This window comes from Equus asinus, chromosome 9, assembly GCF_041296235.1.
Source record: "Equus asinus isolate D_3611 breed Donkey chromosome 9, EquAss-T2T_v2, whole genome shotgun sequence".
NCBI lineage: Eukaryota > Metazoa > Chordata > Mammalia > Perissodactyla > Equidae > Equus > Equus asinus.
The window spans coordinates 30,738,865-30,766,762 of NC_091798.1; the positions used below are offsets into that span (position 1 = coordinate 30,738,865).

Sequence of the window (27,898 nt, forward strand, 5' to 3'; positions counted from 1 at the left end):
TCAACTCCATCCAGTCCCATGTCATAACCCTGGGAATTGTTATGACATTACCTTTGATAAATAAGACCCAGATCATCTGCAAGAACATCATACTTCCTCCTTTCCTCTGCCTCCCAGGATGTGCTGTTATCCCTACTTCCATTACGTCATTTCCTTCTTTCTCTTACCATATACAAGGAAGTCAGGCTTGTCATCAGTGCCAGCTGCTATTCTAGCACAGACACACTCTCTGCTCTTCCATTTTTCTATGCTTATATAGGACGGCTTCTGACTTTTCTTTCCTTAATCCAAACTTATTTATTGTAAGTAGGTGCAAGCATCTGATGGCTTCATTCTATCTTCCAGTGTAGTGGTGCCCAAGCACTTTGCACACTGAAATATGTATTACTTAATTAGAAATTATTTTCCTTTTATTTCTCCTTTTTATTATGTTAAGTCATTTTACTGATTTTTTTCCCTGTTAGGTATATAGGTAGGCGATATATATATATTTCATATATATTTTATATCTCAAGATAATAAATTCATTTAATGTTTGTTATAAAAAAGGGGCAGCGGGACTGATAGAGCTGAGGACCACAGTGTGGTCCCAGAGAAATATAATCCCTGCCTAGCCAAGATAACTATAATAGCCGGGATTTATTGAGTGTCACTTGTGTGCACTAAGTCAATGTTCCCAGGAGCTGCTGTTATTATCCCCACTTTACACATAAGAGAACTAGGTTCTGAGACTGAAATGGCTCTGCCAAGGTGGGTCAGGGGCAGAGTCAGAGCCGCTACAGGCAGCCTGGCGCCAAAGCCCGTGAGAAAAGCCTGGGCTGGGCTGGCTGGGAAAAGACCAGAGTGCAGACGACATGACAAACAGCAGCCTGTGTGCCAACCAGAGGTCCCCCACATAGTGTTTCTAACATGTCTGAACCAGAGGCCAACAGTTAATGCTCAGGAGACATTACATCAAAATTTCTGGCTTCACCTGAAAAATCAGAGCATCTGACCACAGTGGACTCACATTCCTACATAGCAACTGAGGCAGACGGTTGGCAAAAATGGCTGCAGTTACTCCACTCTCTGCATCCGCATCGTTTAAATATGACTTTGAAGCTCCTCCCATCAAGAAGTGGGTCTATTTCTCCACCCCCTGGGTCTGGTACAGCATGCCAACTCCCAGCCGAGACCTCCAAAGGCCTTGTCCTCCCTCTCCCCCAACTTTCTTTCCATGCGTCTGTCTCTCTCCTCTTAGAACCCTGTGACCACCGTGTGAACAAGTCTGGGCTAGCCCGCAGGACAATGAGCGACTGTGTGGCCAGAGCTGAGTCAGCTCATGTGTCCCAGATGCATGAGAGAGTCCAGCCAAGGTCAGCAAGGCTGACCTGCAGCTCATCGCAGACATGTGAGGGTGCTCAGCCAGGACTAGAAGAATCATTTACTGAGCCCGGCTAAATTGCTCACATGCAGAAGTGTGAGCTAAATAAATGTTTGTTTTAAGCCATTATGTTTTGGGGTGGCTTGTTATATAGCAAAAGCTACTTGATATAGCAATAATCAGCTCAGGCTGGGCTGCAGCTACACTCTATTCAGAGTCTGTTGGCTCTGGTTTGCGACAGTCTCCACTACTCCCTTTTGTCCCACATCTGGCATTTTCCTTCCTTCATTTCAGTTATCTGCCTCACTTCTGTAGAAATGTATTCAATGATCCTTGCAAAAGCCTAAGTTTGTAAGACCCACAAAGAGATGAATCAAAGGGGAAAATGAATGTGGTTTTTCTGGAGACAGGGAGGGGCTAGGACATAGGTACTTGAAAAAGAGGCTTCAGGGGCTGGCCTGGTGGCATAGTGGTTAAGTTTGAGTGCTCTGCTTTGGCAGCCTGGGGTTTGCCAATTCAGATCCTGGGCATGGACCTATACACTGCTCATCAAGCCATGCTGTGGTGGCATCTCACACAGAGGAACTAGAAGGACTTACAACTAGGTTATACAACTATGTACTGGGGCTTTAGGGAGGAAAAAAAAGAAAGAGGAAGATTGGCAATAGATGTTAGCTCAGGGCCAATCTTCCCTACCAAAAAAAAAAAAGGAGGGGGCTGGCCCTATGGCCAAGTGGTTAAGTTCGTGCACTCTGCTTTGGTGGCCCAGGGTTTCGCCGGTTCAGATCCTGGGCACAGACCTAGCACCACTCATCAAGCCATGCTGAAGCGGAGTCCCACATAGCAGAACTGGAAGGATCTACAACTAGAACATACAGCTATCTACTGGGGGCCTTTGGAGAGGAGGAAAAAAAAGGAAGATTGGCAACAGATGTTCGTTCAGGTGCCAATCTTAAAAAAAAAAAAAAAGGTGGCTCCAGGGGGTTAAGGGGTGAGGATAAGATAATGGAGAGGAGGGGGCTGGCCCCGTGGCTGAGTGGTTAAGTTCGCGCGCTCTGCTGCTGGCGGCCCAGTGTTTCGTTGGTTCGAATCCTGGGCGAGGACATGGCACTGCTCATCAAACCACGCTGAGGCAGCGTCCCACATGCCACAACTAGAGGGACCCACAACGAAGAATATACAACTATGTACCGGGGGGCTTTGGGGAGAAAAAGGAAAAAATAAAATCTTTAAAAAAAAAAAAAAAAAAAGATAATGGAGAGGAGGGGAGGTATCAGGAGGCTCCATGTGAGATAACGTCACTTCAAGGACTGAAATCTACACCGTCTTTCTCTCAGGTGTAAAGGGAATGTCTGAGTGAGATAAAATAATCACAATAATAACCTCCGTTCCTCCTACACTATTCTGATTTCCAGAAAACGACCTTCACCTATCTTCACTTGGTGAGCTTGCCCTGGGGAAGATATAAGCCTTTTCAAAACAGAAAAGAGGGGCTGGCCCGGTGGTGCAGCAGTTAACTTCGCGCCTTCCCCTTCAGTGGCCCAGAGTTTGCTGGTTCAGATCCCAGGAACAGACATATGCGCCACTTGGCAAGCCATACTGTGGCAGGCGTCCCACATATAAAGTAGAGGAAGATGGGCACGGATGTTAGCTCAGGGCCAGTCTTCCTTAGCAAAAAAGAGAGGAGGATTGGTGGCAAATGTTAGCTCAGGGCTAATCTTCATCAAAAAAAAAAAAAATAGAAAAGAAGTGGAACAATTCACAGGAAGGAAACACAGATGACTCTTAAATACATAAAAAGATGGTCAATTTTAATTGTAAGAAGATAAATGCAAAACGAAACCATACTGGACATCATTTTTCACCTATCTCAGTAGCCAATCTCTAAAGTTTAATAACACTCTGCTGGGGAGGCCATGGGCAAACTGACATCCCCGTGTGTTGCTCGTGGGACTGTAAATTGGCAGAGCCCTTACAGAGGAAAATTTTGCAATATTTATCAAAATTATCAATACACACTTCCTCTGACCTAGCAATTCCACATCTGGAAATTTACCTAACAGATACATTTGCACCTGAGTAAAATGACATATGTTCATGAATAATCACTGTAGCACTGTCATAATATCAAAAGAATAGACATAGACCAAATGTCCATTAATAGAGTCCAGTTAAACTGTGAAACAGTCACATAGTGGAAGAATATGCAGCTATTGAAAGGACCATGCACTTATGTATTGTGATGGGAAGATCTCCAAGATACACTGAAAGTGAAAAAAAAAATACAAACTTTCATTAAAAATTTTGGAAAGTAAGAGTATATATTTGTATTTGCTTGTATATGCACAAAGGAACTGTGCAAAGATCCATAAGTAATTTTAAATGGTTACCTTACCTTTGGGGGTGGGAAGAGCATTCGGGTAGATGAAGGGACAGGGTTGGGAAGATGTTTTACTGTACAAATTTGGATCTTTTAAAGCTTTTGAACCATGTAACTATGCTACCCACTTAAAATTATAATTTAAAACATTTTGTTCTCTACATATCTCTTCCTGGAGCTTCGACCCACTGGTGCCAGCTCTGGGCTGTGATGCCACCCAGGGCAGTTCTGATGCTGTTCTGTGGGGCAGACTTCAGCCATCTGGAGAAGGCCTCCCCAGGTGACACACACCTGCGTCCCACCACCGAAGCTTCCAGCACGTGGTTCCCACCACCTCACCACCCTTCCTACGGTAGTCAAGAGTGCTGTTCACCAAACATTTCTGCTCTTCCACCTCTGGACACAGGGCAGGAGAGCACGCCCTGGCCTCCTGGTAGTTGGACGAAGCCATGTGATGAGATCTGGCCAATGAATTATGAGAAGCGATGGATATCATTTCTGGACTGGAGTGTTTGATTACCAGTGTTAGACCCTCCAGAACGTTTTCCCTTTGCTACCATTACTGGCAACATTCCAGATGTAGCTGCTGTTGGCATGGGTCCCAGAGTGAGGATGCTGCAAAGAGCCCAAGTCAACCCACAACGGAGCTCAAGGAAGGTACAAATGTTTGTTGTTTGAAGCCACCAAGACTTAGGAATTGTCTGTCTCTGTAGCATAGCCTAGCCTATCCTCACTGAGACACTCCTGATGCAGCATGAGCAGCACCAAGTGGGGGTGAAATGGTAATGGCCCCTGACCTCGGGGTCAATGGCAACAAGAGCGAGTGCTCACAGGTCACGCTACTCACACCACTGCCTCAATGATGCCCTGGATCTCCCGCTGCAGCTCTGGCTCCTTCCGGTAAGTGTCCACCAGCAGCAAGGCCTGGTCGTAGCTGGCACAGTAGACCTTATAGACTTGCTCCAACTCCTCTTGGAATTCCAGGAATAAGTTACCTGACAGTGAGAAAGCAACAAGGCATTCTCAAAGGCATGTCTGTATGTCCCCTTGTTGGGGACAGGGAGGCGGTGGGGGAGACAGCTAAGCGCTCCAGCTCCGCGGTGAGACGGCCAGGCAAGTTACCTCATTGTCCTGAGTTTCCGCTTTTCATCTCACTTTCAAAATGCTGCTATAAGAATTAAGTGAGAGGGTGATGGAGAGCTCAGACTGGCACACTGTGAGTACTTAATAAACGGTAGCTATAATTACGACAATAACATTGATAGTTCTCATACTTGTACGGTGTTTTACAGTTTACAAAACACACTCACGTTCTATCTTCACAATTACCGTGAGTGGCAGGTACAACTCCCAACCCCGGGTTTACAAGGACACGCACTAGCACGGCACAGGCAGTCACAGCACGCTTTGGAGTCAGAGAGACTGAAGGCCAGACCTCCTGCCAAGCTTTCCCAGTCGTGTAACCTGGGGCAAGCACGTGACCCCTCAGACTCTCCATTTCTCCACCTGCAGGTTGGAATAAAAGCCGTACTCGCTTCCACGTGTTTTTTGTGAGGGTTAAATAAATAATGCATCTAAAGGACCTGACACAAACTTCCTTCACCAAATATTGACTAGCTGCTTATTTACTGACCATGTGCTGGGCACTCTTGCAAGCTCTGTGAACAAAACAAAGCCCCTGCCTCTTGGGGCTTCTATTCGAGCAGGGAGGACAGACAATAAATAAATTGATAACATATGCCAGGTAGTGATGAGTACCATGAATCAAGACAAAGTCAGAAAAAGAGTGAGAGAGCAGCAGGAGACCTCCAGAGGGAGGGCCTCCATGAAGATGTGAACATTTATCAGAGACCAGAAGGACCCGTCCTGGGAATGTTGGGGGAAGAACAGCACCAGACTGAGGGAGGGACAAAGCAAAGGGCATAAGGCCGGTGAGCAGTGGACATGAGGACAACACTAGGAAGGCAGGTGTGGCTGGAGCAGAGTGTGCGAGGGCACAAAGTAGGGAAAATAAATAGGAGACTGAAGCCAGATGATGGAGGGCCTCGAAGTAAGAGAGGTGGAGTAAGGTGTCTGGATTTTATTCTTCTGGTGGCAGCAAGCAACTGGAGGGTTTTGAGCAGGGGTGACATGATCTGGCTTCCTTTTTAAAAGGATCACTCCAGCTTAATTTCAGCAGCACATATACTAAAGTTAGAACAATATAGAGGATTAGCATGGCCTCCGCACAAGAATGACATGCAAATTCATGAATCATTCCATATTTTAAAATCAGAAACTTATAAGATTGGTTACTTGTAGGGGAAATGAAACAAGGTGGAAAGAAGGAGAGAATGGGATGGGGTAGCAGGGATGAGAGGGGAGCAATGCTCTGCTGACTAGACCTTTCTGTACAGCTCTGACTCTTGGACCCGTGCTCCTGTTTCACATATACAATTCAGACCCACCAGGATGTGCAGGGGGAACCCCAGACGGGATACAAACAATAAGGCATGAACCTCATTCTACTACAAATGAGTAACATAACCGCACTGAAGGGTATGGGGAGGAAATTAACGTAAATAACTGTTTTTCACAAGGGTACAGGTAATTCTGAAACTACCTTATGTGTATACTAACTCTGAATAAATAAATAAATATATTGTAGATGACAGCCATTTCTCCCTGTCAGAGAAAGACGTTAAATAAGAAAAGAGGGAAGACTAGAACGAACCCTGTGACTCTGGACTGGCATTGGAGGTATCATGAACTCATGGCTTTATATATATAAATACAGATGGACAGATATAGAAAGAAATGTAGATGTGTGCAGATGCACGTATTAGCAGATATACATATATTTGCCAGCTCTGTCAGCTGATAGGGCCTAGGAGCAATGACACTCCAGGAACCATGAGCAAACGTGGAGCCTAGAACTTGATGTCTAAACATCATTTTCCAAAGACAGGAACCAGGGCCCCCAGGAGAAATGGCTGATTCCAAGGATGGTGCAGGGAATATACAAGATGAGCCTGGAACATCTTGTGATGTCAGAAAGTCAGGAAGTGCTCAAAAATTGTTGGAGGCACATTGAAAGGACACAGGAGCCAACGTGAAGGGGCTTCCAGTGGCCAAAGTTGGTAAAATTTGAGCAAGAAAATGAATAATGATAGCACTGACTCACTGAATAAAGTAAATATCCATGAGTTCACACTGATATAAATAAATAATTGAATAAAAAAAGAATGGGGGAGAAGAGACAGTTCTTGCTTATAGAAGAATTACAATTAATAAGTATAGAAGGAATAAGGGAAATAGAAAATTACCATTAGAACACCAGTAATAATTATTGTAAGCAAGATCCATTGATGGATGCTAAAATTAACGGATGAAAGTTTGAGAAGAAACAGAACATGTGCATACTATCAAAGTTTCTCTTCATAAGATATTTATTAACCACAAAGAGAAAAAATAGTAACTTTATAGTGGAAAACCTAGAAGATAGCACCCTCTATCAGCTACGCTATCAGAGTTAACATCATTCTAAGTAATAAAATACAGCAACATGAGGTGCCCCTGCTGTGACACACGCGGAAGGACGGGACATTGATTATGACATTCTTGCCAAAAATGTATAACCTCAGTTTAATCATGAAAATAAGTTTAATTTTATAAATCATATAAAAGGTTATAAAATATAAAAATTTGATTATAATGCAAGTTTATGAAATGTTTCATATACGTCATGTGTTGTTTAACAACGAGGATGCGTTCTGAGAAATGCGTTGTTAGGCGATTCTGTTGTGCGAGCGTCACAAAGTGCATTAACACAATCTAGCGCACACCTAGGATACATGGTCCTAATCTTACGGGACCACCGTCATACGTGCGGTCCCTCCTTGACCAAAACGTCATCATGTGACACACGACTGTATAAACTTTCATAAAATAATTTTAACTTTATAATTGAAAACCCCAAATTGAGGGATATTCTACAAACTTGAACTCTTCAGAAGTGTCATAGTCACTAAAGACAAAGAAAGACTGAAGAACTGTCACAGACTGAAGACGACTATGGGAACATGACAATAAAATGAAATGTGGTATCCTAGATTGGGGCCAGGACCAGGAAAAGGATATTAATAGGAAAACTGGCAAAATTTGAATAAGTTGCACTGATGTTAACAGCCGGTGTCGATAATTGTACTATGGATACGTAAGGTGTTAAAAATTAGGGAAGCTGGATGAAGGGTATATAGAAGCTCTCTGTGTTATTTTTGCAATTTTTCTGTAAGTCTAAAATTATTTCAAGATAAAAAGTTTAAAAAGAACCTTGAAGACATTAAGCTATGTGAAATAAGCCACATACAAAAGGATAAATATAAGGACTCCACTTATGTGAAGTACACAGAGTGGTCCAAGTGATAGCGACAGAAAGTAGAACGGTGGTCCCCAAGGGCTGGTTATCATTTGGTGGGTACAGAGTCTCAGGTTAAGAGGATGAGGAGTTCTGGAGATGAATAGTCTGATGGTGGCACAACAATGTGAACGTACTTAATGCCACTGAACTGTATACTTAAAAATGGTTAAAATTGTAAATTTTCTATGGTATGCATATTACACCACAACAAACAAATTTTAAAAAGAGATTTTTAAAAACCCTGCACCCTAAGGTTATAGGAGGTTTATTCATAATTACCAAAACTTGGAAGCAACCAAGAAGTCCTTCAGCAGGTGAATGGATAAATAAACTGTGCTATATCCATACAGTGGAATATTATTCGGTGATCAAAAAAAAATGGAAATGAGATGTCAAGCCAGGAAAAGACATGGAGAAACCTTAATTGCATATTACTAGACAAAAAAGCCACTCTGAAAAGGCTACATACTGTATGATTCCAGCAACATGACATTCTGGAAAAGGCAAAACTATGGAGACAGTAAAAAGATGAGTGGTTTCCAGGGGTTGAGGGGCGGGGTGTAAACAGGCAGAGCATAGAGGGTTTTGAGAGCAGGGAAACTACATCCATCCATGTCTTGGATATAGGACATGCTATGTTTCAGTCTGTTCCCAAAAACAGACTCCCAGTGAGCGGTGTTTCCTTGGAACTCTGTAGACAGTTCGGCAATTACCACATGCTGAGGACAATTAATTCCACGGGAATCTAAGGTGGACAACTGCCTCTTCTTGTGCTTACCAATTAGCTGCACTTGATCCTCTTCCCTGGAGGCTGTCTCCTGCAGACCATGAAGAAATCTGCTGTTCACCTTGACGATATCATCAATGTTTGAGAACAGGACATCCAGATCTCCCTGCGGCAGCTGGAGGGAACAGAGAAGCCATGGGAGGTCGCTGGGAGTTCGGCAGAGTGACTTTATTTGCAGGCTTTGGAGAGTCGTCTAGAACACTCACACCCTCAGGGTCCCATCACTCTTGGGAAGACTGTCCCTGTGGAATGTTTGCAAGGACTGTGAAATTTTATTAATTAGGTATTTTCATTTCCCTACAAGAAGAGAGGAAGAGATGGAGCACTCAGCATGAAAGGAAGGCTGAACTGGGGTTTTATACCAGGTCTGCTGGCAGCTGTCATTTTTCTTCTCTCAGTTTCCCCATCTGTCATATAAGGATGGGAAGTTGCACTTCTTTCCAGCTCTGACACACTTGGCACCTACCACCATTACTTTGAGATATAGTCTGAACTCCAGTCCCTATTAACCAAGCTATATCACTGTTAAAAAGGATGCAGGATATCCACATATGTGCATGGGCATATAGAGGATATATACAGAGAAAGATGTACTAGATACAGGATCAAGTAGGAAAAGCTAACTGTAGAAAAATATATGGAGTATGCTCTTATTTTGTTAAAATAAGTAACAACCTATATTTGTTTGTTCTGTGCCTACAGAGAAATCCTAATTTCTTTTTTTTTTTTAAAGATTTAATTTTTTTCCTTTTGCTCCCCAAAGCCCCCTGGTACATAGTTGTATATTCTTTGTTGTGGGTCCTTCTAGTCGTGGCATGTGGGACGCTGCCTCAGCGTGGCTTGATGAGCAGTGCCATGTCCGTGCCCAGGATTTGAACCAACGAAACACTGGGCCGCCTGCAGCGGAGCGCGCGAACTTAACCACTTGGCCACGGGGCCAGCCCCGAAATCCTAATTTCTAAAGAGCAAAATATGAGAGGACTTTTACCTCCTATGTTATGTAGTTAAGTATGTCATTAATTCAAGAAACATTAGTTAAGTCCACTATTTACATGTCAAGAACAGCAAAATATTGAACTAAGTAGTCTTTACCCTTATGGAGCTTACATGCTAGGGGATGCTTGAAATTTTATAGAGAGAGCCTATATTATTTCTGAAATCAGGGGGGAAAAAGATATAAAAAAGGAACCCTAAAATAGAAACCCATCATAGTGATAACTTCTCCATGTCATCACCCCCCAAAGGGGACAATCAGAATGTAGGTCAGTTTAAGCAATCTGTTCTAAACTTGATAAAGGGCTCCTTTACCCATTAGCTCATTTAATACTCTGAGGTGATTATTCCTCTCCCCATTTAGCAGATGAGTTTACTAAGAGTCCAAGGCCTTGCTGAAGGTTGCGTGGACAACAGATGGAAATAGTGGGGCTGACATCCAGAAGATTTCACATCCATCATGCCTTCCCCTCCATCAAGCCTGCCCCAGGAACAGACATGAAGTCTTGAGAGCAGAACTCACGTTTGTCCCTATAAATATAGGCTGTGTGTGGCCCCACGCAAGTACCTGCTGCAGGCGGCCCCTGATGTCCGAGGCACAGAGCTGGAGCATGTGCAGATAGGAGACCTCCGTGTCGATGAGTTCCCTGATGGCCAGCCTCTGATGGAGCAACGATCTGTCCTCAGACACCCGGCCTTCCCCATCCGGACTCTCTGTCCTGGGGGACGGTTCCTCAGCCCCGGGATCGGCCATGTCAGCAGGTTCTGGGGAAGGCAAACACATCCCAACTCACTTCCGGGAGCTCTACCGGAACACGCTATCTCTAATCCAAAGACAACTATTCATCAAGCTGCCTAAGAACATCTTTAGCTGCATGCAGAGTTGAGATGAACTGTGTATTAGCATTTGTGGGCAGTACCTGGACCATCGTAAAAGGCAGAACACAGCTCAGATAATTGGTGCCATTTAAAATTCATTTCCCAGGATTCAGACAATGTGCTTGCCTAGCTTTTCTTCTGTTTCGTCCCCCAGCTCTTGACCCAGATTTCTTTATCTAGTTCGGCTGAGTCCCTCTCCCTCTCTCTCCCTCAGTGGTTCCCTCCTCTCCACCCCACTACCCCATTCAGGCCGTGTGCAACCTATCACCTGGTCTCCAGGATCATCTTTCCAAATCCAAACCCCTCTCCCACTGCTGCCACCCACGCCCTTTCATCCTGGACACGCTTCCAGTTTAAACTTCCTGAAACAAAGCTTGGGATCACGGTATTCCCCGCTGTGAGACTTTGATAGCTCCCTGCTGCTCCGTGGTCCAGCTCCAACCCCATTTTCCCTTTCTCAGATACACTCCAGTGAAAGAGTTATGTGCTTTTCTGCATACCTGCATGGTCACTTCCTGCCTCTGTACTTTTGCTCCTGCTGTGCCCTCTCCCTTGTCTCTAAACTCTGGCATTCATCTTCTCTAAGGCCTTTCCTGACCCTCCCAGCCAGAGGTACTTTTCACCTTTATCTCTACGTTTAAAAAGTACCAATGGCAGTACTGCGGACAGATGGCCTGAAAAGCTGCCTCCTACAAAACACCTGGAAATGCTGGGTCAGCTATAACACACTTTCATTTCACTGCAAGGCAGCACTTGCAAGAGAGTAACGAAAATCAGCAGGCAGGGCTCCCAAACAGAGGGAACTACAAACCAGAGCAGGAGCAGCTGAGCTGACACAGCCGTGGCCAAAGCGGACAGGGTGGGCTGGAAGAGGGCACTGCTGCGCTCAGTGAAACACGGACAGGGGCATCAGTGCCCAGGCAGGAACAGGAGACGAGCTCCTTCACAGAAGTGGGACCTCAAGACTTAAGCGAAATGGCGATTCAGAAAAAAATGTCCCCCTACCCACACAGAAGATGACAAAGATGTTTCTCCATCTTGGCTTGGGTCCTGGGGGAGGAAAAAGACTCCTCTGAAAATTCATAACAATAGGCCTGTTTTCTCTGAGTTTTAGGTTCAAACTGATACTACACATTTGGTCCAAGTAGCCCCAAACTGAGAAATTAACAAAAAAGTTCTGGACTAATGCTACTCTGAGGGGCCACAGGACAAATAAAATGTCTCCAAAGGGACATATCCTTAACCTAGGCTACATGGTACGCTAACAGATAATCTTGTCCTGAAGATGAGTTTAAAATCCAAAATTACAAGAACTCTACTGTGAGCGAGCATTATCAGAAACAACAAAGAGCAGGATTAGACCCCAAGAACATCAGATAATCAAACGATCAGACAGAGACTATAGAGCGAGAAAAGAAAAAACACTATAAAAAGAAATAATGACCTATTTGATTTTTTAAAAGCACCAAGTAGAACTTACAGAAATTAAAAATTTAGTCTTTGAAATTAAAAACCGAATGGACAGATTAAACAGACATTTAGGAAAGAAAAATAGTAAAGGGACAGATAGATCCAAAGAAATTATCCGGACTACTAAAAAGAAAGAAAAGCATGGAAAATCTGAAAGAGAATTCAAGGGATCTGAATATTGAAATAAGAAGGCCGTGTATCAAATCTGAGTTCCAGAAGGCAAGAATAAAGAGGGTGAGGGGAGGCAATATTTGAAGAGATAAGACAAAGAATTGTCAAGAATTTATAAAAGTTATGAATTCTTAGATGTAGGAAGTACAAGTCTCAAGCAGGATAAGTTAAAAAAATCCACATCTAAACAGGATGAGGAGAAATTGCAGAACCTGGAAGGCCTAGAGAATTTACCTTGTACATTCTGTTTTTATTTTTTTTTTTATATAGAGGTTTTTTTTTTTTTTTCCAGATTTTTATTTTTTCCTGTATATTCTTGTTCTCAGGAAACTATGGGAGAATGTGCTCCATCAAAATAAAGAAATAAATCAAGCAAGAGGAAGACATGAGATACAGGGAATTGGTGATCTAATGTAGGAGAGGCACTGAGGAAATCCCCAGGATGGAATAAGGGAAATCCTAGGATTGACTATTGGCTACAGGCGGACAGCAAACAGTCTGGATGAGAGTACTTCAGAAGGCACTAGAATGTCTTGAGAACAGATTTATTGAATTGATAGAGAATATGGTGTTTCTGTAGGCATAATTACATAAATACACATGAAACTAAGAAACAAACCAACAAACAAAAATAACTGTTATAACAAAAAAATTGTGCAGAAAAGATGAAAGTCATTATATGTTACTACCTGGTTCAGTTATAAATAGAATTTACACACATAACACAAGCGATCTAATTAATATTGTGTATAACTATATGGAGAGGATAGGGTAATAAGAAGGCTATACATATGTGGTGAAGGAGGAGTAAAAAAAATAGCTGAATCCTCATCTTTCATAGCAGAAAGTCAAAGAACAATGCCTAAAGCAAAAGCTCAAGAAGCAGCAGCATATGTATGCTATTTAAAGATATGGAGGTAAATACTAAAACAATCAGCTAAAATGATAGAAGGAATTGCCTGGAACGAAAGACAAGTAGACAGACTGTTTTCCATAACAAACGCTGCAGAATTATCTGTCTCTTTTCTCACAACAAGGGTAGAACTACCCATCCCTTTAAATTACATGCTTTTATGGCTTTGATGTGAACCAAAAACTAAATGTGAGAAAAAGTGAGAGCTCCTCATTTTTGCTGGAGACCAATATTCAAAAATAAATCATATTCCTATATATGCCAACAACAGTATGTACAAGTACAATTTAGAGAAAGATAGCATGATAAAAAAATTTAACAAAAAATAACTACTATTTATTCCTTCCTAGATATCTTAATTTAACAAAAGATGTACAAGATCTTTAGGAAGAAAATTATAAAACTTTATTGGAATACATTTAAGAACTATTTTCATGGATAGGAAGAATCAGTATCATAAAGATGAAAATTCTCTACAAAGTTATTCAATACAATTCCAATAAAACTCCCAACAGGATTGTTGTTGTTGTTTTAGTAGAACATAATAGAATGATTCTAAAATACACAAGGAAAAGGAAGAGGGTAAGAATAGCTAAGGCAATTCTGAAGAACAATGTAGGGGGAACTGTCTTACCAGATATCTAGATCTACTAGAAAACGATAATATTTATCAGTTTGATACTGACACAGGTGATACTGACAAATAGATCAGTGGAATGGAGTAGGGAGCCCAGAAACAGACCATGGTAAAGATGGGAACTTGATATATGACATAAGTGTCATTATAAGTCACTGGGAAAAGGATGGTCCATGGGATAATTAGCTTGCCATATAGAAAAATAACCAAATACAATACCACATCACACCCCAAATAAAGTCCAGATGGATTAAAGACCTAAATCTTAAATGCGAAACTCTAAAATTCTTAGAGGAAAATATTTTTATGCTCTCCAGACGAGAAGGGTTTCTTCAACAAGACATAAAGTGTAGAAATCCCAAAAGAAAAGATTGATAAAGACTGATCAATCTGACCACAATAATACTGAAATCTTCTATTAATAAACAATTCTACAATCTAAAGGAAAAGAGGGGGCTGGCCCGGTGGCAGAGTGGTTGAGTTCGGATGCTCCACTTCAGTGGCCCAGGGTTTCGCCAGTTTGGCTTCTGGGCACAGACCTAGTACCACTTGTCGAGCCATGCTGGGGCAGCATCCCACATGCCACAACTAGAAGGACCCACAACTAAAATATACAACTATGTACTGGGGGGCTCTGGGGAGAAGAAAGAAAAATTTAAAATTTTTTTTAAAAAAAGGAAAAGAGAGGCCTCAAACCAGAAGATACTTGTAATGAACGTAACCTGCAAAAGTTTAATATCTAGACTTTATAAAGAACTATGAATCATTAAAACAGGGAAATCTAAAAGAAAAATAGACAAATGATATCATTGCAAATACAGTGTTTGGGTTCATTCAATGTCAGTTTTAACCTCCTTCTATTAGATCTTGCTGTAATGCTGAAATTGGAGAGCTAAAACCCAGCTTCCCAGACTCCTTTGCAGCTAAGACTGCAAGACGTGTTTTCAGCCCCACCAATCAGACGGTCTCAAGAGAGCCCTGAATTTAGAACCGAGTTAAGTAGGAAGGAAGGCACGCTTGAGGCATCCATTTAATGGGGCAGGTACTGCATTGTTCTGAAGCCAACAGTTTCAGCACTCCATTGTGGCTAAAATCATGGAATCCTGAAGCCAGCAGCTGGGACAGCAGCTTCCCAATTCTCCAGTTTCCTGATTGTTCCCGAGGGTAGCAGCTCCCTCGGAGGGCCTTTCCTGTAGTATTGATTTTGGACTCATTCCTAGAGGCCCATTCTGTGACCTGCTTCTCCAGCCCTTCCACCAATTTGGTAAGTACCTAATGTCCTCTTGTAAATCCCTTTCTGGTTAAAATAGAATGATTTGTGTTATCTCCAACTAAACTCTGGCTGATACAGGTACAAACAGGTAATCCACAAAAGAAGAAATTTAAATCGCTAACACACAAATGAAAAGATGCTCGATTCACTAGTAACTAGGCAAATGTTAATAATTAAAACCACAATGAGTACCATTTCATGCCCATCAGATTGGCAAAATATAAAACTAAATTGTTGGTGAGACTGTAGAGGAATGGGAAGTCTCATATACTGATACGAATAATGTAAATTGTTGCAACCACTCTAAAGAGCAATTTGGCAATATCCAGAAACACTGAAAATACACACACTGTCAGGTCAAGGAGTGCTACTCCTACATATATCCTGCCTTCAAGAAACTTCTCCACATATACACAAGGAATGTAGACAAGAATGTTGACTGCAGCACTGTTGATAATAACGGAAAATTAGAAAGAACCTAAATGTCCCAAGGAAAGTGGATAAGTAACGTACAGTATAGCCATTTAATGGAATTATGAACAAAAGTGAAAAGGAATAAACTATACATTCATGTATCAACATGGCCATCCTCGCAAACACTGTAAAGAGGGGGAAAAAAAAAAAAAGAAAACCCAAGTCCCAGAAGGGTACATACAACATGATACTATTTTTAAAAGTTTAAAATATGTAAAACAATGTTAGATACTATTTAGGGACATACATATGTAGCATAGGTATTAAAATTTTTGTGGAGGTGATTGGCAATAAATTCAGGATAATGGTAAACTCTGGAGAGGGAGGCGGAGGAATGGAACTGGGGAGAGTATCAAAGGGGACTTAATGGCATCTGAGGGGGTTTTTAGTTAAACTTTTAATTTTGAGATATAGATTCACATGCAGTTGTAAGAAATAATAGAGGTTCCATGTACCCTTTACCCAATTTCCCCATTGGTAACATCAGGCAAAACCAAAGTACAATATTACAACCCGGATACTGACATTGATACAGACAAGGCACAGAATGGTTCCATCAGGAAGATCCCTCGTGTTGCCTTTTCACCCACTTGGCTCCAGCCCCATCCCATCCTTAATCCCTGGCAACCAGGAATCTGTTCTCCATTTCCATAATCTTGTCAGTTCAAGAATGTGTGTAAATCGTACAGTTTGTGACCTTTTGGGATTGACTGTATTCTATCAGCATAATTCCCTGGAGATTTATATAAATTGTTGCATGTATCAATAATTCCTTCATTTTCACTGCTGAGTATCTGAGATGTTTTATTTCTTTAAAAAAAAACAAAGCAAATACGGCAACAATGTTAAAATTAAACAAAGCTAGATGGTAAGAACATGGGAATTTGTTTTATTGTTCTTTGTTCTTTTCTGGATGGTTAAAATATTTCCTAATATTTAAAGTGGCACACATCCCATTCAACCTTGTACTCCGGTTATTTAGGGCTATGCCTCATCTCCATGGCTAAATGTTAAGCTCTTAGAGAACAGATGAGCACCCGTTCATCTTGTGTCCTCCTCTGTACCTCACAATACTGGTGATTAATACATTTTTGCAAACATAAATGGTCTATTTGAATGTATTAGCAGCAGTAGAAGTTTCTGTCCTATGCCATGAGCACCAACCCGTGGGTCAGATAGCATGTAAACAAAGTGTTTGGGGAGAGCAAGGTTATTCAGAAGGCAAAGGGCCCAGAAAGATCCCGGAATGCATCTGCCTGATGCACAGCTCTATTCCAGCTCCAACACTGCCTGTGGTCTGCTGACATGTCCCTGACCTGAATCGCTGACACTCACCACCCTGTGCGTAGCTTCTCTAGAAAGATCACGACAGGATTTCAGGGGAGCTGCTCAGGTTCCCCTACTCAGAACTGTTGCTCAATAAACAAAAAGCGTAAGCAATACTTTACAGAGAACTGCTGACTATTTAAAATAGCAATAATTTGCATAGGTTAATTGCAGTCTAGACCTCCAAGCAGGCTGGGCAAAGCCTCTCTTTAGCAGCATTTTGTTATCTCTCACTGTATACCCATGTAATGGAAAGAAACACACTTGCATTTCTTTAAAAATACTATATATTATTTGGCAATGACAAAGAACGAAGTACTGATATGTGCTACAACATGGATGAGTCTTGAAAACATTATGCTGAGTGAAAGAAGTCAGTCACGAAGGACCTTATATTTTATAATTCCATTTATATGAAACATCCAGAATAGGCAAATCTTAGAAACAGAAAGTACATTAGTGGCTTCCAGGGCTGAAGGCATAGGGTTTTGGGGTATGGTGGCTATTGGGTGCAGGGTTTCTTTTGGGGGTGATGAATATGTTCTAAATTTATTGTGGTGATGGTTGTACAACTAAAACTAAATATATACTAAACATACTAAATATACATTAAATATACTAAATATATTAAATATATACTAAAAACTTTTGATTTGTACACTTGAAATGACTGAATTATATGATGTGAATTATATCTCAATAAAGCTGTTACAAAAAAATATTATATAACACTAAATGCTGGCAAGGATGTGGAGAAACTGGATCTCTCATACATTGCTCGTGGGACTGTGAAACGGTACAGCCGCTCTGGAAAATAGTTTGTCAGTTTCTTTAAAAACTAAACATACACTTATCAGCAATCACACCTCAGGGCATCTATTCAAGAGAAAGAAAACTTCTGTCCACATAAAAACCTGCCCACAAATGTTCATAGAAACTTTATTTGTAACGGCCAAAAACTGAAACAACCAAAATGTTGTTTTAATAGGTGTATTTAGGAGGTGAATGATTAAAAAAAAGCTGTGGTACATCCACTATCACGGAATACTCAGAAATAAAAAGACATGAACTATTGTTACACTGCAGCAACTTGCAAGGTTCTTGAGTGTATCATCCTGCCTGCAAAAAAACAACCTGAAAAGGTTACATACTGTGTGATTTCCTTTATATAAGATACAATTTTATAGAGACAGAGAACAGAGGATGGAGGGCAGGTGGGTGTGACCATAAAGAAACAGCATCAGGGAGAACTTTGTGGTGATAAAACAGATTCTATCTTACACTGAGGAGGAGGTTACTCAAATCTACACATGTGACAAAATGGCGTAGAACAATCATGCACATATACTATACCGATGTCAGTTCCCTGGTTTTGATATAGTGCTATATTTAAATAAGATGTAACTATAGGAGGAATCTGGTGAAGGGTACAGAGAATTTCTCTGTATCATCCTTGCAACTTCATATTGATCTATAATTATTTCAAAATAAAAAGTTAAAAACAAACAAAATATATAGCCTACGTTATCCACTATCTTTGCAATACTCTCAGGACAAATGCAACTTAAAAGCCTGCGATAGCAAGCTGGGCACCCTTGTTCCATTTCCTGGTCTGGCCTGATAAGGAGGCTTGTCTTGGAGAACATACTCCAAAAAAATGTGGTTTTCCTTATCATCCAGTCCATCCTTATTCCTGATATCTCTTTGATGCCCTATGGTAGGCAATTAAGAACTAAAATTAGGGGCCTGCCTGGTAGCATGGCGGTTAAGTGCACACATTCTGCTTCAGTGGCCCAGGGTTCGTTCGCCAGTTTGGATCCCGGGTGCGGACATGGCACTGCTTGGCAAGCCATGCTGTGGCAGGCGTCCCACATATAAAGTGGAGGAAGATGGGCACGGATGTTAGCTCAGGGCCAGTCTTCCCCAGCAAAAAGAGGAGGATTGGCAGCAGTTAGCTCAGGGCTAATCTTCCTAAAAAAAAAAAGAACTAAAATCAGTCTAGCACATAGAATAGTGTTAAAAAGAAATGCCTGTGGAATGTTCTGCAGCAACTGCTTCTGACTCTAGGAGAGGATAAAACACTTAATTCTCTTTTCCTGTGTCCACACCAACACAGAAGAATTTGGGCATTCACATATTCATTCAACAAATATTTGGAGCAGCTACATCAGGCGAAGCACTTTCCTGGATTCTGTGGACACAAAGATCAAGAAAACAATGGCTCTAAAATAAGGATGGGGCATTTAAAATAGCTGGTTATTTGCTCCAAGTTTCATTCCACTAAAAGCAGAGGAACTAAGGAAGGAAATGTTATAATGTTATGGACTTCCTGATCATTTCATCACTTTCAAGACAGAAGTAGTAACAAGGGGAAATGATAGTCCAAACCTAATTCTGACCAACCAAAGGAACTGAATGGAGAAATGGAAGTAAGCAGATGCCCAGGGCAAGTGAAACCATCATCTCAAAGTTCTTTCAGAAGGAGGGAAAGTTGAACATCCCCCAGGTTTTAAAGGAAGGTCAATTTAAGCATTTAAGGAAAAAAAAAAGGACGTAAAACCTCTGTTCTGAGACTCTAGAGATTAGGATTCATGGAAGGCTGTCACAGGTGACGTTCAGGCATCATGAGAGTAAAAGACTCTGTTGAAGAATAAAGGGAGGAAATACCTATAGAAACAAGAGTGGCTACATAGAGATCCCGGCTAATGAAACCAGCTTATAAAGATATGGGAGGGTCCTGTACAAAGAGCTTCCAGAACTCTAAAACCCAGAAGGACTGGGGATTGACAAAATTGTAAGAATAACCTCCAAAGTTCTGCCCCGTACTATGATTGCCAAGTGTATTTTAAGATTCATGTTCAGAAAAAGTTAAGAAATAGGCATACTATTTGATGGCTTTGCTTCTCTCTTCTTAGCCCTAAACAGTGACTGCAGGAGGCCTTGTGAAGGTTTGGGGCCCAGACTCTAGACCCAGAAAACCTGATTTCAAATTCTGATCCTGCAATCAATTGGCTGGCTTTCCTGGGATAATTATAGAACCTTCCTTATAGGGTTGTTATAAGGTTTCATAGATAATCCATGTAAAGCGTCTAACAAGAGTGTCTGGTACAAGGTAAGCTCTCAATAATAGTAGCTGCTGTTTTTGTTACTATTATTGTTAAACTGGAAAGAGTAGCATCATCGTGGATCAGATGGATGAAGAAGTTGTCTAAGGACACTTGGCTGATCATATTCAAGCAGATGATGAGGACAGCTAATCATGATGATAATAATAAGTATTAAGAACTACACACCAGAGCCTAACTGAGCATGCAGCTAATCCCAAAGAAATGGAGTTCAGAAATGGAGAGACTATGAGACTGAGCCTTGATGGCATTCAGTCCAGCCACGATGGAGACTGATGCCTTTTGCATTTTTTTATATGAGCTAATACATTTTCATTCCCCACCCCACTGTGGCCTAAGCCACTCTGAATTGGGTTTCTGCCACTTGAGTAAAACAGATGGTCTGTCAGCCCTTTGAAAGCGAAACAGAGATCACTTGGGGCCAGCATAGGTTAACAAAACAGAAAACAAAAAAACAAATCATAAAAACCTCCCAAAAAATAAAAGTCCAGGACCAGACGGCTTCTCTGGAGAATTCTACCAAACATTCAAAGAAGATGTATTACCTATCCTTCTCAAACTATTCCAAAAAATTGAGGAAGATGGAAAAATTCCTAACACATTCTAGGAGGCCAACATCACCCTGATACCAAAGCCAAACAAGGGGAACACAAAGAAGTAAAATTCCAGGCCAATATCACTGATGAACACAGATGCAAAAATCCTCAACAAAATATTGGCAAATCAAATACAGCAATACATTAACAAGATCATACACCATGATCAAGCTGGATTCATACCAGGCACACAGGGACGGTTCAACATCCACAAATCAATAAATGTGATACACCGCATTAACAAAAGGAGGAACAAAAACCACATGATAATCTCAATAGATGCAGAGAAAGCATCTGACAAGAACCAACATCTATTCATGATAAAAACTCTCAATAAAATGGGTATAGAAGGAAAGTACCTCAACATACTAAAGGCCATATATGACAAACCCACAGCCAACATCATACTCAATGCAGATAAACTGAAAGCCATTCCTCTGCGAACAGGAACAAGACAAGGGTGCTCACTCTCCCCACTCTTACTCAACATGGTACTAGAGGTTTTGGCCAGAACAATTAGGCAAGAAAAAGAAATAAAAGGAATCCAAATAGGCATTGAAGAAGTGAAACTCTCGCTGTTTACAAACAACACGATTTTATATATAGAAAACCCTAAAGAATCCATCAGAAAACTACAACAACTACAGAAAGTTGCAGGATACAAAATCAACTTACAAAAATCAGTGGCATTTATATACTCCAATAACGAACTAAAAGAATGAGAACTCAAGAGTACAATCCCATTTACAATCTCAACAAAAGAATAAAATATCTAGGAAGAAATTTAAACAAGGAGGTGAAAGACCTATACAAGGAAAACTATAACACATTAACGAAATTGATAATGACATAAAGAAATGGAAAGATATTCTATGCACATGGATCAGAAGAATAAACATAGTTAAAATGTCCATACTACCTAAAGCAATCTACAGATTCAGTGCAATCCCAATCAGAATCCCAATGACATTCTTCATGTAAATAGAACAAAGAATCCTAAAATTCATAGGGGGCAACCAAAGACCTCAAATAGCTAAAGCAATCCTGAGAAAAAGAACAAAGCTGAAGGCATCACAATCCCAGACTTCAAAATATACTACAAAGCTACAGTAGTCAAAACAGCATGGTACTGGTACAAAAATAGGCACAGAGATCAACGGAACAGAATTGAAAGCCTAGAAATAAAACCACACATCTACAGACAGCTAATCTTTAACAAAGGAGCTGAGAACATACAATGGAGAAAGGAAAGCCTCTTCAATAAACAGTCTTGGGAAAACTGGACAGCCACATGCAAAAGAATGATAGTTGACCATTATCTTTCTCCATACACAAAAATAGACTCAAAATGGACCAAAGACTTGAAAGTAAGACCTGAAACCATAAAACTTCTGGAAGAAAATATAGGCAGTACATTCGTTGACATCAGCCTTAAAAGGATCTTTTTGAATACCATGTCTACTCAGACAAGGGAAACAAAAGAAAAGATAAAGAAGTAGGACTTCAGACTAAAGAGCTTCTGGAAGGCAACAGAAACCAGGATCAAAACGAAAAGATAACCCACCAACCGGGAAAAATATTTGCAAATCATATATCTGACAAGGGGTTAATCTCCATAATACATAAAGAACTCATACAACTGAACTACAAACAAACAAACAACTCCATCCAACAATGGGCAGATGATATGAATAGACATTTTTCCAAAGATGATATACAGATGGCCAATAGGCACATGAAAAGATGTTCAACATCACCAATCATCAGGGAAATGCAAATCAAAACTACACGTAGATATCATCTTACGCCCATTAAAATGGCTACAATCACCAAGACAAAAAATAACAAATGTCCGAGAGGTTGTGGAGAAAAGGGCACCCTCATACACTGCTGGTGGGAATGCAAACTGGTGCAGCCACTACGGAAAACAGTATGGAGATTTCTCAAAAAATTAAAAATAGAAATACCATATGATCCAGTCATCCCACTATTAGGTATTTATCAAAGAACTTGAAATCAACACTACAAAGAGGCTTATGCACCCCTATGTTCATTGCAGCATTATTCACAATAGCCAAGACGTGGAAGCAATCCAAGTGCTCATCAACTGGTGAATGGATAAAGAAGATGTGATGTGTATATATATATATATATAATGGAATACTACTCAGCCATAGCAAAGACAAATTTGTCCTATTCGCAACCACATGGATGTTCCTTGAGGGTGTTATGTTAAGTAAAATAAGTCAGAAAAAGATAAACGCCATATGATTTCACTTATTTGTGGAACATAAACTTACGGACAAAGAGAACAGTTTAGTGGTTACCAGGGGGACGGGGGGTGGAGGGTGGACACAAGGGGTGAAGGGGCACACTTATTATGGTGTCTGACAAATAATAATGTACAACTGAAATTTCACAATGTTACAAACTATTATGACTATAATTTAAAAAATAAACTTAAAAAAAAACAAGTAATGCCAAACTACTCTCATTTCCTTATGGAAGGTCAATTAGGTCAGTAGATTAAAGGAATGCTGTAGGCTAGTATAACTGGACCAGCGAGGTGTTGACTGTCTCACATGACATCCTTACATGTAAGAAATAAAATGCAGCGATAGAATAAGACGTGGTTATAGACGCTGGGGGCAGGCAACAGGACAGTAATATGGACTAAAAACTGACGACACTACTGAACGCAAAGTGTTAATCAGTGTCAACCTCTGGGATCTGCCTTGTTTTAGTAAGGCTACCCATCAGTTCCTTCAGCGCTTTCCATTTCTAAGATCACCTGAGTCTAAACCTCCATCTCCTTTCTGCTGGATGAGTACAACAGCCTCCTGAGAGGATGCACAGCACTAGCGGGGAGCCGTCACTCAAAAACATGGAACTGAATGCTTTACTTCTCTGTTCAAAACCCGGGCAAGTCTTCCCTGACTCCCATCCCCTTCCAAAGAACCACTCCTTTCCCCCAGTAATTATTTTTATTCTATTTGTTTTACTGGCTGATTCAATAAAGTGTAAGCTCCACAAGGGAAGGGATCAAGTCTCTTTTATTCATGAATGCATTACCTGGTGTCTACTCTACATCTAGCACATAGCAGGTGCTCAATTAATTGAATGAATGAATGAATGAACATGGGCAGAATAATGATCAGATTGCCAATGACACTATTGCATGTGGAGTTAGACTAATATGATCATACGCAACTCTTAGAAGCCACCAAAAATTTGAGGTCAGCTAAGAGATAGCAACTCCCCTTGAATTTTATATAAATGGAATTATACAGTGTGTACTTTCTAAAAGCTAGTTTATTTCTTTTGGCAAAACTATTTGGAGATCCATCCATGTCACAGCATGTATCAATAGTTCATTATTTTTTAATGCTGAGCAGTATTCTATTGTATGGATATAAAACAGTTTATATATCCATGCACTGGACAAACAATCGGTTGTCTCCTGTTTCTCTCTTGTAATAAAGCTGGACCTAGGAATGTCTGGATCACATCATAGGTGTATATTTGACTTGTTAAAATGTCAAACTTTTAAAAAAGTGGTTCTATCATTTTACATTCCCATCAACAGTATATAAGAGTTCCAGTTCCTCCATAGCCTTGTCAACACTTGGTATAGTCTTTTCAATTTTAGCCAACCTGATAGGTATAAAGTGATACTGTGCTTTTAACGTGCATTTCCCCAATGACTAATGATCTCCAGCATCTTTTCAAGTGCTTATTTGCCATCTATATATCTTCTTTAGACATCATGAGTTGGTTGTTTGTTTAAATGAGAAAAGAGGCTCTTCCTCACTACATAACTAGACAAACAATAGAGAAATTTATAAAGAATTAGTAGTTCCCCACCACCAATCCCCACCCCCCAGCACACACACAGGCACCAAAGGTGCATAAGAATCACCAGGAGCACTTACTAGGCACACAAACTCTCACCCCGCTCTTGAAGATCCTGATTCAGTAGGTCAGGGGTGGGCATTCTAACAGGCCCCTAGGTGATTCTGATGCACGTGGTCTGTAGATCATTTCTTGAGAAATCCTGCTCTTAATCTGGTCCTGCTAAGGAATGGTTGAAGGAATGAGGCAGTGAGTCTGGAGGGGAAAACACAACAAAGGGGGCACGGGCCACCTTCTAAGAAAGGGCCTTTGCCGAAGAGAGGGAGCCTGTTCACTCTGTGATGTACCACGGGGTGCTGATGTTTGGAACCTAAAGGTCAAATTAGAAAAAACTTTGCCACAGGCCTCCTATGATACAAAATCAGGCCACAGAGCCAGAAGGGAAGAAATTTGCCAAGGTCACTGAGCCTGCAGAAAACGGATTTCTCTGGGTTGAGAAATGACTGATTAGGGGTGAGACAGAGAGACGGCAAGAGAAATTCCAGACATACGCACATACACTCACTCTTCTCCTGTCCCCCTCTCTCTCAGAGGAAAAATTCCTCTTTATAAATACGTGAAGAATGTAACCCACCAGACAGGTAGTGTATGTCTTAACCCAAATTAAATAGCAGGAATTTGCCCTAAGCCATATTTCCCTGGCTCCGTGTGCCAGGCCTAAAATGACAGAGAAAGAAGACAATACAGTATTTTGTAACAGTAGTTCTTTTGATAGATCAGTAGGCCTGCACAAGCCCTGTCCTCACAATTTTGGAGCCACAGATTTTAAAGTTCCGAAGCCTGTCAATAAACAACAATAGGTTTGGACAATCAATCTCAACAAACGCCACTTGCCTCAGTTATAGCACCCAAAGACACACACCCCCATCAGTTAAATAAAAAGCCATTTATTTGATCTAGAGCAGAATCAACCAAGTCACTGTTTACCACAGCAAGCTGCTGATCCAAGAGGGACGTGAGCCAACCGCCAAGCAACTCCTGTACCCTGGCAGAAACTCAGCCCAACCTCCAATGCCAGGCAAGACTGGGTGCTGCCCAAGTCCCCACGTATGTCCTTTCATTTAAAAACTACACAGGTGCCGGCTCCATTCAAAAGAAGCAAGTGAGTCCCAGTAAACAGTCCTTATTAGAAAGTCTATTAGTTTCTCCTTTTAGCATTTTACCTTGGGTCAAATATCGAGTGCAGTGCACTATTCTAAATAAGTGCATTCATTTAGGTTTCCATCACCAAGGTATGTACCTGGTTTGTAAGTCATAATAGGGTTGACTTTATATTTGCATGTTTACAATTTTTAAATTTTTATTTTATTTCAGATACAGCCCAATTTCCTCCAGGTCATCACCCTTTCCTAACTGGCACAGCTGTGATGCACTGGATTATGCACGCCAGCACTTTGGTTGAGCATCTACTACATGCCAGGCACTGGGATCAGCATCCATTCTTAAGTCTGACAATAACCTGAAGGACAAAGCAGACCATCTTATCTCTATTTTACAAAGAAAACTGGACCTTGGAGAGATTAAACCATGAGTCCCAGATCCCACAGCTGGCGGTGTCAGGATTCCGTGTGGACTCACAGGGGGTATTCGCTCCTTCACCAGCTGCCTCCCTTTAAAAGGAGCAAATACACTGCTCTGAAGCGGCGTGGCCTGAGCGCCAGCTGTCAGCCAATCCTGACAGCAGGAATGCTTCATGTCAAATCTCAAACTGCCAGGCTGTGTGTGAGGCCCTCTGTGGGCAGGGGACCCAGATTTCTAAGGGGTCAGTGATCCCAAGAAGGTTAAGAACCAGTGCTGGGCAGGCTGTCAGCTTCTCCTTCCCCCACAAGGTCCTGGCGCTTACTGTGCAGGGAGCACTATGGCGGTACGGGACGTTCAGGCTCCTAGTCGCAGCTTTGGCACTACTTTTCCCAGGAGCTCGGCCAAGGCAGCTCACCTATGGACGGCAGACTTCCGTTCTCTTTCCTCCTGGCCTTGACTGTCTATTTATAATTATACTTTCTTTGGCAAGGATCTTTACCATTGTTTGTATTATTCCATGGTTTTAACATATGGATTCTTATTAAAAGTCACCCCAAATCCTCCACTGAAGCAGGCAGGATATAAAAACAGATACAAAGAACACCAATTAGTTTTTACTAGACCAGCTTACCTCTCTGGGCCTGTTTCCCACCTGTAAAACGACGCGGTCGGGTCACGTGGATCAGGTTGCCGGCACTCCCAGAAGGATCCACAAAGCTAGCTACCGAGCAAGGGGGACCGCGCGTCGTCGCTCCCGCGTCCCCCACCTCCCTTTCTGGAAGGACCAGCAGCTGCTTTCCCGCGCCTCTCGCCGGCCCCAGCCCGCCGGCCCCAATCGCCCGGGCGCACTCACCGCGCGCGCAAGGTGCCGGCGCTCCAGCGCGGAGCTCGGCCCCCAGGGGACCGCGCAGCCCGGCCGGGAGCGGGGTGGGGGTGGGGGGCGCCGCAGTTCCCACGGAGGGCGCGGGCGGGCGCGGCTCTGCCCACGCGGCGTGCGCGTGTGCGCCGCGAGGGGCCCGGGCCTCCAGCCTTTGTTAATTGTCTATTTGGAGCCGGGTTGTTTTCCCCTCGCGGCTCCCGGGAGTCGGCCTCAGCCGGGGTGGCCCTCCCCTAGCCGGCATGGCCCGGCGGCAGCCGAGCGCTGGCCTGCAGCCAGCACGGAGCGTTGCAAGTGGGTGTTAGCGCCGCGCCCGGGGACCCACCCACGGGACCCACATACCGGCGGCTTCTCATTAAGCCGTCTTCTCCTTGCTCCAGCTCGTCACCCCCAAAACACAGGTCAGCACTTAGGCCACACGGTGGGAATGTTGACTCTGAATCACTGGATGTCTGTCAGTGTTCGTTCCCGAATCACCAAACTCCCGGGCTGGACCTTGATTGAATTATAAGTGTCGGCTGCCCAGGACCTCTGAGTTCTTGTCCCAGCTCTCCCGGGAGCCCTGTGCGCAATCTTAGACAAGTCTGCCAGCCTCGCTGCGCCCCAGTTTCTCCTCTATGATAGGAAGCTGTTCGTCCACTCTCTCACTACCGTGAGCAGGACTCTGGTCTAAGTACTAACTATCCAGCTGTCAACCTGACAGACAAGGTCCCCGCCCTCTTCGGGGTAAGTCAGACGTTGAACACAATTGAAGGTGATAATTGCTACGCAAAATAGGGAAAGGCAGGGCCACCAGACCTTA

The 27,898-nt window shown here is 42.2% G+C and overlaps 1 protein-coding gene and 1 non-coding gene across 11 annotated transcripts in view; one reads left to right on the forward strand and one right to left on the reverse strand.

The window, feature by feature from the left end:
- ARHGEF37 (Rho guanine nucleotide exchange factor 37) overlaps positions 1–27,871 on the reverse strand; it is a 50,442-nt gene extending 22,571 nt beyond the window's left edge. Inside the window, exons 1-5 of one of the 10 annotated variants that reach the window (XM_070517205.1) lie at positions 27,073–27,380; positions 24,738–24,857; positions 10,491–10,687; positions 8,921–9,044; positions 4,591–4,738 (exon numbers count right to left, since the gene is read on the reverse strand). In XM_070517205.1, coding sequence (XP_070373306.1) covers positions 4,591–4,738; positions 8,921–9,044; positions 10,491–10,687; positions 24,738–24,780 — 512 coding nt within the window. In that variant the 5' untranslated portion in view covers positions 24,781–24,857; positions 27,073–27,380. Of the gene's footprint in view, positions 1–4,590; positions 4,739–8,920; positions 9,045–10,490; positions 10,688–11,612; positions 11,636–11,806; positions 11,852–24,718; positions 24,861–26,850; positions 27,381–27,438 lie in introns of those variants that run through there. The other 9 variants (XM_070517206.1, XM_070517203.1, XM_070517204.1 and 6 more) reach the window with 9 other exon arrangements.
- On the forward strand, positions 5,910–6,011 carry LOC123289090 (U6 spliceosomal RNA). The gene has a single exon (XR_006532859.1). It is a non-coding gene; the product is annotated as a U6 spliceosomal RNA (small nuclear RNA).
- Positions 27,872–27,898: the final 27 nt, after the last annotated feature.